Source organism: Ischnura elegans, chromosome 11 (genome assembly GCF_921293095.1).
Source record: "Ischnura elegans chromosome 11, ioIscEleg1.1, whole genome shotgun sequence".
Lineage (NCBI taxonomy): Eukaryota > Metazoa > Arthropoda > Insecta > Odonata > Coenagrionidae > Ischnura > Ischnura elegans.
In genome coordinates this window covers 10,302,915-10,314,180 of record NC_060256.1, presented here as the reverse complement: position 1 = coordinate 10,314,180, position 11,266 = coordinate 10,302,915, and the positions used below count along the sequence as shown (strand labels likewise).

General features: G+C 37.1%; 1 protein-coding gene across 1 annotated transcript; it reads right to left on the bottom strand.

Moving 5' to 3' along the window:
- Nucleotides 1-453: 453 nt before the first annotated feature.
- On the bottom strand, nucleotides 454-5,862 carry LOC124167984. The gene is made up of 2 exons (XM_046546063.1): nucleotides 5,331-5,862; nucleotides 454-2,396 (listed from the first exon to the last, which is right to left on the bottom strand). The coding sequence occupies exons 1-2, from the start codon at nucleotides 5,660-5,662 to the stop codon at nucleotides 1,451-1,453; spliced, it is 1,278 nt and encodes a 425-aa protein (XP_046402019.1). The 5' UTR covers nucleotides 5,663-5,862; the 3' UTR covers nucleotides 454-1,450.
- Between the last annotated feature and the right edge of the window lie 5,404 nt (nucleotides 5,863-11,266).

The window sequence follows — 11,266 nt, the reverse complement described above, 5'->3', positions numbered from 1 at the left end:
GGAGACCTAACTCATATAAAACAACGAGGAAAACGGAAAAATGAATCTATTTCGGAAATGTATTATACATGAAGGCAAAAAAAATTATAGCGTGTTAAAATTCTTGTATTTGGAAAAAAATAGAAATAGGAAATAAGAAAATAAGAGAAAAATTAGTTTGAAAAATTGCAAAAACATTGTTAAGGATTAAAAATGATTATTAGCGGAAAAAATTGATAACTGTAATAAAATAATGGAAAAAAATCTTCGTTATATGACAATTCTTTCACTAAAGCCATTAACGTTTATATTACGGAAACTAAAAATCGAAATCGGGTGTGACAAATATTTTGAAATGCCTAGTATGGAAAGCGAAACTAATATAAATAATTTGTAATATAACTTTTATATTAGAAATCATTTATGTTAGTGAAAAAATATGATATTTTAGTGAAAAATGGTCAGAAGCGGAAAACCACTCAAAAATGATGGTAAAGAAAAATAAAGCACTTTGAAAAATAACAATGAAAGCTAAAATTGATCGTCCTCGGTGGAGATGGGGTGAAGTCCTCGCCTGCGTAACCGTAGGTAATGGGTTCGAATCCCATCAGGGTAGGTGGTCCCTATCCAGGGCATGGGTTTTTTTGTTGTGTATTGCATACCCTCCGCTGTAAAGGCCTTAAAGTGCTATTTACGGGGACGTTGAAAACAAATAAAATAAATTAGCAGTAGAAAGCAACTAGAAAATGAAAGGACGAAGAAATAGAAAATTAGAAAAAAAGATTTAAAAAATTATACCTTCAAAAAATGGCCAGTTGAGGAAAACCAGAATGTGGAATGAATACCAGTAATGAAAAAATGGAAGAAATAAAGCACTCAAGATGGCGATCAGATAGGCATTACAACTGGCATGGGTATAACATGATTTAACACCAGAAATCCACATGAAAATAGGAAAACGAAAAATACTGATAAGGTTAAAATAATATATGAAACGTTCCGGAAATGGATGAAAAGTGAAATAAAGGGTGGAAAAGATTAAATTTCGTCAGGAGGGGTAAAAATTAAACATGGGAAAAATGATACAAAGCGGAACAAATAATGGCTGAAAAAATACTGACAGCACCGAAGTACACGGTTGTGAAGATATTAATGAATGATAAACCCAAATTTCGAAAGGAATTTTACTCGTCAAAATTCTCACAAAGCCGAAAATGGAAAACACAATTTATTTATTTTCAACATAAAGTCTGTCACTGATTATGCAGGTGATAGCTTTAATCTATTTTCATGACTAAATTACTGCACATTCATTGATACTTGTAAAGCTGTAAACAGTATCACTTTTGACAACTTTGTCCTGGCATTATAGTCTTATACTAGTCCATTCGTATTCCGCAACAGCTCTTTCATTGGGTAAACAAGGTAACCCTAACACTGTATGAGCCAACATTGCAATGGCAGATAAAAATCACTCCCAAAATCCTAAAACTTCCATGCATTCCCGGTATGATTCTGCCACCCACTCTCTGTATAGCGGACTGATTTCGCAGTAGTGAGCAATGCGTTCACCACGGTCATTCAATAAGTCTCCAATGGCGTCATCTGGATCACATCGTATGGAGTTGTCGAGGGCAAACTCCAAAAGTTTGGGAATGTACGCGGATGATATGAGTGGTCCCACTGACTCGAGGTCTTCAAAGCTCTGTAACAGGGACTTGAGCGGAAGGACACTTTCGCACAGGTCTGGGGACATAAATTGGGAGAGCTCTTCATGATAGACTTCCAGGAGCTTCATCGTATTTTGCTGGCGGAATGTCTTTCTGACGCTAACGTGCAAGAAGAATATCAAGTCGTAAACGGGAGGCAGATATTGAACCAGCTGCATGTCCACGATTATTGCATCTACTGGTTTCTCTCGCTTATCGTACGAGAACATGAAGTTGTTCCTCCATGCGTCTCCCTGGATGAATGCTTTGACGTACTTGGGGTTCGTGCGGGCCTCCGTGTGAAACTTGAGCCACGCTTCGTTCAGTGAAGCTAGAATCTTTCCCCTCCGTGAGGAAAACCTCTCAGGCCACATTCTGCACACTGCCGTGGCCGTGCTTTCTGTGGATCGCGTGACGAAGGACCTGTCATAGTCCAAGTTCCACAACTGATCTGATGGGGCGGGAGCGCCATTTGACCACGCTTTAGCTCTGTTCCCTTGGTCGATCCGCAGGTTGAGCAAGATGGAGGCGGCGTGGAAGCGTGCCATGGCCTTGATTGCCACGCGGCAGTGCTGGATGTCCATGACGTGCGGCTTCATGCGGCAGAAGCCTCGGTGTGTCACGTCATCGAAGACAATCAGCTCTTCCTCAGCCGATCCGGGTATTGGAGTGTAACCGGGTTCGAGGCTGTCTCGGGTCAACGTGCACCTGATTAAAAAAAACAGATACGGCATTAAAACTATTAAAAGCATAAAGCACTCGAAAAAAACTGAAAATCGGATATATGAACACGGAAAAAATGACCACTATAAATTGTATCACGAAGAGAAAAATATTAATATGGGTGAAACATTATCAGAGTCTATGTATATTAGTAATTTTATCAGGTTGACCGCTGCGCCAGTCACATGGACTAGGTATCAGTATTCTGTTGGCGATACCAAAAACCATTCAACTAGCAAAATATTATTGTGATACGCTAAAAAACCTTTATAAAAATACCTAAAATACGTCAGAAATGGAGACAGTTTTCTGCCTCTTACAAGGGGAGTGTCACGAAAGTGGGTCTCGGATTTCAATCAAACTTTGTAATGTTGTAGTCCTTCTGGAGTTGTGCACGAATCATCCCCCATATGGGGTTATATAACTAATAGTTTAACCCTTCACTGCATTTTTTATCTTATATGATATCCTACGCTCATTGCAGATTATTTCCGAAGAGTACAATTCTTCATCTCTAATTCATGAAGTAACAGATACAAGGGCGTACCCCGGATCAAAATTAGTAGGGGGGGAAAGCCATGGTTGTTCAAGTTGTAGGTAAGATATGAAAGGGGAATGAAATCAACATGTAAGGGAAATGTAACAGCTCTTTATTAGTTTTTAAAATTATATGCTCGAAAAAAATATTATTTCCCTTTAAGACATTTGCGATTTTTGCTTCTAGGGGGGGCAGCTGCCCCTTGCCTGCCCCTCACTAGGTACGCCCAAGATCAGAGATTCTACGCCGATACTTGGTTATACTACGTGGTTCTCGAAGCTGTCAGTAGATGCCAAAGGCGATCAGCTTCTAATTATGTTGAAGGAAGTCAGCTGCCCGCATGAGATGCGAGGAAGAAGATGTACCGTGTTCGCCGACTAAAAATATTTGTTAATTTTGACTAAGAACGTTATCCGCTGTGCGGCGCTCTCAGCTCTCTTCAACTCAATGAAAGAGCTCTGAGTCTCCTTCAAGTCGTAAAACTCAGAGACACATAACATCGGCTCGTGTCTAACGCGGTCAGCAAAATTGTTTTTACCAATAATTTGCATCCTGCATAAATGGTACTATTCCCCAGAAGAGAGAAACGAGAAGTTGACGAATTTGGTGAATGGCAATGAAAAACACGGGAAATATTTTTAGGAAACAATAGACACGTCGAAAAGTTATATGTTGTTATTCCTACCTTAAAGTATAATCATAATTTTTTCAGATTTTTAAAATTGGTGGAACACAATCAAAAACACGAATAACTGCTTTGCGCCATTTGCATCTAAGCATTCCAGGAGGATGTTTGATTTGATTGTTGAGAGCAACTACTGTTGATCAGTTTCTAATATTATTGAGGATAAATATTAACGTAAACATTGCCTGTAACACTTACATTAGTCGTAATTATTGTTTATAACCATACCGTTAAGCTTTAATTTCCTATTTAACGCGCGAAAATGGCAGAAGCGGTGATAATAGGGTGGTTTCCTATTATTTTTTTATTGCCTAAATTGAAAGATTATTACTCCTGGAGTACGCATTTCACACTTTTAGATTTTAAAATGACGATATCAATTTTTTTGCGATTAAATGAAAAGTAAAAATTTTCAAGTGCGCGAAAACGCGACAGCTAAGTGAGAATGCTCGGAGAACCCCTCGTGACGTCATTCTGGTTCCCGGTGCCGCAAAGTAAGGTGACCTTGGGACGAGGATATATGTGCCGCTGCGATGTAGGCCGCTAGCAGGTAGCGCTTGGCTTAAGGCAAAATTATTAATACCTTATAAAACGAAGGAAACTTTCCGACCATAGGCAGTTTTAATAGGTGATTATTAAGAGACGTTTCCCTGAGCTCTGTGCCTCATGTATGCATTGGTAATCTCAGACGATGTAAAACTCCTATCTACTCGTATAGAAACTAGGTCTCTGTGACGTCACGTGGAGTGGCATCGCATGGGCGCCAATCTGGCCTTTTCCAAATGAAGTTAAAATTTACTATTGCCATTCGTCTAAACTGGTACTTCTAAAACCAAATAATTTGTATATTAGGAATACACTAATGGTGGGTAACGAATCGCAATCAATGCCTTTCGTTTTCTTTGATAAAGGAAACTACTCTATTGGATCGTCCCTCGCTGCGCCGTACGGTACGTCCTTTGCTCCGTTTTCTCATTGCCGTTTGTACGCAATAATATCCCAGCAAAATGGTTGGCACCGAGGATTTATCGGTATGTGTTTGAAGTTACAACCCGTGCAGAAGTATGGAAATGCTTAGCGGACAGACAAACAGACATCCTCTTTATGATTATAAATGGAATATAGATTTATAATAAAGAATTTTTTAGGAATGCCACGTTATCGAATTAATCAAACACGATATTGGAGCACATTACTTCTATTGACTTGAATGGGGTCCTTGTCTAATAGATGCTCAGTGCGGTTACCGGTAAGGCACACGTTATTGTTTACGTTTGTCCAGTTTACGTTTAACATCATATTCTTATTAAGAATTTACATAATTTATAATAGATTAACGAATAAGCTGAGCTCCTGGCGGCGTTCCTGACCTTAGCTAAGATGTTCATGAAAATTGAGGAGTAAAAATGAATACTGGTTAAGAAACAAAGCCTAGGACCGTGAACAAGAACTGAATGAGAACTGACCAAAAGATGGAACCAACATATTCCTCATTTTAATGCTTATTGGGGAGGGAACATGTTTGAGAAGAAAGGGAGAAGAACATGAACGTATACTTTTTTTTTGAGAGTTGTTGTATTGCGTAAACAATATCGGAGATATATAATGGAATATTGTAATTCTACGCTTTGTATCCTATAATTATCGGGAAAAAATGCACTGCAGCATGAGCTTGTGTTTTGCGTCCATTACCTACCTAGGTAAAGGCAAATCCACTCCTGGTGGAAGACAATCGATCATGTCAGGCACCACATACTTGTAGAAGACAATCTCTCTGTGGAAATACCCGTATTCGATCACAAAAACCCTCTGTGAGCGTAAGATTGGTGGGGTTTTCGCGAACAAATGGATTTCATGCGCCTCTCCACCGAAGCGGACATTGCCAGATATTTCGTAGTAACGCCCAGTTATGCCCGTCATCCCTGAGGTCTTCACTTCATATCCTTCAACAATGAAGTCACTCGATTGAAGGTAGCCTTGAAAAGCACTGATGCAATCCTCCTTGCGAACTGTAAGATCCATAGTCATCGAATAATTCACAGAAATGATTCAAAATTATGTAAATTTCTTTGATGGAGTGAAGGAATCTGTCACTTCTTTAACTTCCCTCTTTACTTTTGTCGAATTGTTTTCAAAAGACACGCTAAAAATTCTGAATTAAATAATAATTTTATTCCAATACTATAGAAAATATCAAAGCAGGAAAAACAACACTCAACAGGAGTATTTTGAGCTTTGAGTATTTTGCACCTTTCGAGGGAGATGAGACTGCACTGAGTTATCATTGTGCGAATACTCTTGCTAGAAAAGGACAATGACTTGAAAGTCACTAGAAAGCAGCGGTGAATTTGCACTGACAAATATTCATCTCGAGAGATGTTTATGGAGATTATAAGCACCAGGAGTAATTAAAGTTCTCGTGCCTAGAATCAAAAACACCGGATATCTTCAATAGAGTGCACATTGGGGGGAAGGGGTACACGGAAAAAAAAGTTTAGTTAGAACTATCGAATTCTGATGAAATTTATCAAACTTTTGGGTTCATATGGCACATTGAAAAATTCAGTAATTATTACCAAACCAGTTTGATAAATTCTATCAAACTGATTTGGTAATTGTTACCGAAATGGCTACAGCAGTTCCATAAAAACTATCAAAATCGAAAGGGTAATAAAATCGACGTAGCGTGCACATGTGAAAGATTTTCAACCCAGAAAACACTATTATGATTGAAAATAATAAAATTAGGAGTTTGGCGTAAGTTTCTGCAAAAAAAAAAACAAAAAAAAGTGGAAAAATAACAAGGCTGCATGAAGCATTGAACGTGGGCCCTCCGCGTGGTAGCAACGGACTCTAACAACTAGTCTAAATCGGTTGTCATAATAATTACTAACTTAAACGCTGTAATATAATATTATTGTAAGTATTTAACCTTTGTTTTGAAATATGAATAAGGTGTGACTACAGTTTCCCTTTGTATGCTTAAGAGGAATACTTGATGCACACAATTGCATTACGTAGTTACTCCATATGAATATCTAGTGCAGATGCGTAAGAAAACTTTATTTGCAGGCTTATTACATCGATAAAGAGATGGCTTTAACGTGCTGGGTGATATCCTTAGCATGGATTGGGTCTAGTATCACGGCTTTTATCACATGTTATTGAACATGATCGCGAACGATTATACCTCAGGAATACCTCTAATTAAAGTTTTAATGTTTCGAAATACACAAACATCTCCTTAAAGCTTTAATATCTATGATAATATGCGATTCAATCAATGTCTTTGATGCACCAGCTAACGAGTAGTATTGCAATTTAAAGCAGGAAAAAAACAGAAAAATGAACGTAAACAAAATTAAAACGCTATCGCCATCACAAATAATGAAAACAAAATCATTTCTACCAGCTTATCTTTTATGTAAGGCCTGTTTAAGAATCTTTCAACTGCAAATGTGTATTGGTATAAACATAAGGGGAACGATAGACCGTTCGATAGATTACGAAACACTTGGTAAATTCTATCAAACCAAATTTGCATAGCAAGGTAGAGTTTGATAATTTTTACCAAACAAGCAATCACCTTCGTAAAGTTAATCATAACTTCGATAAAAGTTATCAAACTCAGAATCGTATTGAATTAATTCGGTTATTTTTACGAAACTCTTCCGTACAATTGACCAAATTATGCAATACCAAAATGTTTGATGAAATATATCAAGAGCTCACGCTAGCGTTTGGTAAAATAAATCAAGTGCTTAATAATTTGCATCAAAGTTTAAGTATATTTAACAAAAATACTCCCTATCACACCAGTTCGATAGTTTTAATCAAATCTTTTTTTTCCGTGTAATAATAGCTCTCATTGCACTGATAAGGGTGCATATCCATCATCATTTTGTGCCATAAATTAGAGAGATAGTCCGAGTTGTGAGGCCAATTGAGCCATTTTAGTGGCGACGGCAAGCCAAAGAACGTAATAGATTACGTTTAAAAACCTATTCTTATAAAGAATAGGGTGGTTTCCTATTATTTTTTTATTGCCTGAATCGAAAGATTATTACTCCTGGAGTACGTATTTCGCGCTTTTAGATTTTTAAATGACGATATCTATTTTTCGCGATTAAATGAAAAGCGAAAAATTTCAAGCGCGCGAAAATGCGGCGGCTAAGTATGAATGCCGGGAATCTCTGTGTGACCTCATTCTGGTTCCCGCTGCCACAAGTGAGGTGACCTTGGGGCGAGGCTTTGAGTGCTGATACGACGAAGGCTGCCAGCAGGTCGCCGAGTACCCTGCTAGCAGGTAGCGCTTGGCTTAAATAAGGATAATTAAAGCCTTATCAAATGAAGAAAACTTTCCGACCTTAGCCAGTTTTAATAGGTGATTATTAAGACATGTTTCCCTGACGTCTGTGCCTCATGCATGCATTGGTAATCTCAGACGATGTAAAACTCCTACCTACTCGTACAGCATCTAGGTCCCTATGACGTCACGTGGATTGGCATCGCATGGGCGCCAATCTGGCCTTTTTCAAATTCAGTTAAAATTGATCATTGCCATTCGTCTAAACCGGTATTTCTAAAAGCAAATAATTTGTATATTATGAATACACTAATGGTGGGTAACGAATCGCAATCAATGCCTTTCGTTTTTTTTGATGAAGGAAAATACCCTATTGAGATAATTTAAAATATATTAAAGAATGAGCTAAATTCCTGTCTGGTCGTGGCCGTATTAGCCAAATATGATATTGGATAATAACAATAAGTACAGTATTTACATGAATTGGTGGGTGAGGTGGTGGTCTGGTAGAAGATCCCAGCATTATGGCAGGCACGAAAAAACAATAGATAGGTATACGGAGATATATGTATAATTGAATATTTTCCAATCTACGCCTTGCATCTTATAATTATAATAAATCGAGAAAGTATAGTAGATTAACGAATAATTCCTGGCAGCGTGCCTGACCTTTGCGAAGATGCTCATGAAAATTCAGGAAATTAAAAATTAATACTTATTTTAGGACCTTAGCCGAGGGTCGTGAATAAGAACCAATGCCAAGAACTGGATGAGGACTGATAGAAAAAGGAGAACCAAAATATTCCTCATTTTAATTCTTATCGGGAAAAAAAAACTTTTTACTTTTTTAAATAGTTTGTGTTTTGCGTAAATTACTTAGGCAAAGGTAAATTCACTCTGATTGGAAGACCAACCGCAGTGGATTTACCTTTGTACCACATATAGATTGCCTTTGCCTTGATGTAAGGCACCGCATCTGTCAAAGGCTTATTTGAAGGTGAGCAGAATGGAATATGGTACAGGAGATTCATTATTTAGGACTATTCAGGGGTAGGTGTGAGAAATACTGTCAAAAGTTTCATGGATTACTTACAGGAACTTCAATATTGGAAAATAAAATTTATTTTAATGATATTCGAACATAATCATTAAAATTCAATGACCATAATCGCCTCAATTCACAATTAAAAACATATCTTCGATCTTATAATCCCAGTTAGCCCGCCCTCGTTCATTTCCACCAATTGCCTTCGCTCCTGTCCGCTCCGAGATGATATTTTCGTAGCGAACGTAGCGCCTATGGAGATTTTCCATCTGTGACGTCTGGTAGAGAATGTAGAGTTTTTTTTGGACCGAATCCTAAATGAAAGGTAGACGGACGATAAGCGAAGGATTTCCCGTGAAGGGTGGACGAAAGGGAGTCCTACCCTTCCCTTACCCTCCACAGATTGTCGAGCATGAGTTGACGGAGGGTAAGAAAAGGTTAGTGAAGAGTTTGATTTGGAGTATAGCTCTCTACGGTGCGGAAACGTGGACACTGAGGAAAGAAGACGAGAGAAGATTGGAGACATTCGAGATGTGGGTATGGAGAAGAATAGAGAAAGTGAAATGGACGGAGAGGAAAAGGAACGACGAAGTGCTGGATATGGTTGTCGATGAGAGGCAGTTTTTATATGAGATACGGAGGAGACAGAAGGTATGGATGGGAGGAGTACTTAGCGGGGAGGGATTGTTGAAAATGGTGTAAGAGGGTAGAATGTTAGGGAAACGAGGGAGGGGAAGGAGAAGAATAGATATATCTACGGTAGATGTCTATTAGATAAATATTTGTCTATATTTAGATATCTGTTAGATATCTAAGAGAAGTTTATTTTCTGCGTGGGATATTATAAAAACAAATGTGCCGAAAATGAGAATAGAATCTTAGACCTCCGGTTGCTCATTCTTGAAAACGGAATGTTTATATAAAAATTTCTACGGAAATACGTGTAGCCTGTAATTGTTTAACTGCATTTTTGTTTTAACTATTTGTTATATAATCGACAAACAATGTATGCACATATCATTATTCCAACCACAAGACTGCAGTGAATGGTTATTGTATGAAAGGCGATTGCGTCGACTAAAGTTGTCGTGATGCTGATAATACTATTCGAGCAAACCCATTAGTAACACCAGAACACTTTTAACCTGTAGGATATTTTTATTAGGATATGACGTTTTAAGGTCTTCTACATTGGAAAGATGATGTCTGTGCACTTCCGTAAGGCTGCACGGATTGCAACAAGAGTGAACGCACGCTCATCTCATGCTCATAAAGTGCTACTTCTGGTTTTGTACGGAAGGGGCGCAGCTAAGAATTAGGCTGAATTATTTATGAATTGAGGTTTTAGGAGCAACTAATAGTTTGGGGTGTTGCGGTATTACATACTTGCCAGGATAATTAGGAGTTGCGGGTGCCGTCCACCAAAAAATTTTAAGATTAATTGTTCAAAATGACAAGTTTTACCGCTTCACGAGGGCTATTAGATTAATCAAAACACTATTATATAAGTAATACTAACCCAATAATTAAATGGATTAAAATTAAAATGGGTTTAGCAGGTTAAGATGGAAAAAAAATCCCCCTGATATTTTGAAAAATAAAAAATATACACTTACAAAGTGCATCCAAAATTATGTGTTTACCCAAAAATTCAGGGCTCAACAATGGAAAATAATTCAAAACAATTGAAGCAGAAGATTTTAATTTTTTAACCATATATTTAGTATTTATTTTTTTATAAATAGTGTTCTTGAATTTAAATTGTATATACTATATGTATATAATATTTTTTCAGAATTTTTGGACTGAGGTAAAATTTTTAAATAAGTTTGAAAATTTCGAGATTAAATTTAAAATTTTAGGGAACAATAGACACACCGAAAAAAATATATGCTGCTATTATCTTAGGGTATAATCTTAATTTTCTTCAGATTTTTAAAATTGGTGGAACACAATCAAAAACACGTGAATTTCAACATTAGATTAAAATTTTAAGGAAACATTAGACACGCCGAAAAATATATATGTTGTTATTACTAACTTAAAGTATAATCATTTTTTATTTTAATTTTTAATATTAGTGGAACACCATCAAAAACCCGAGAATTGCAAGACTAATATAAAAATTTTAGGAAACACTAGACACGCAAAAAAAATTTATCTTGTTACTCCTACCTTAAGATATAATCCGTATTCTTTTCAGACTTTAAAATTAATGGAACAAAATCAAAAGTACTAGCATTTGAAGATTAAATTAAGATTTTAAGGAAAGAAGGAAAGG

What these genes read in the sequence shown, in the direction of transcription:
- LOC124167984 (XM_046546063.1), bottom strand. Translation starts at nt 5,662, where the DNA reads ATGACTATGGATCTTACAGTTCGCAAGGAGGATTGCATCAGTGCTTTT. An exon ending in GTGGATTTGCCTTTACCTAG is followed by an intron (nt 2,397 to 5,330) that starts GTAGGTAATGGA and finishes TTTTTTAATCAG; the next exon opens with GTGCACGTTGACCCGAGACA.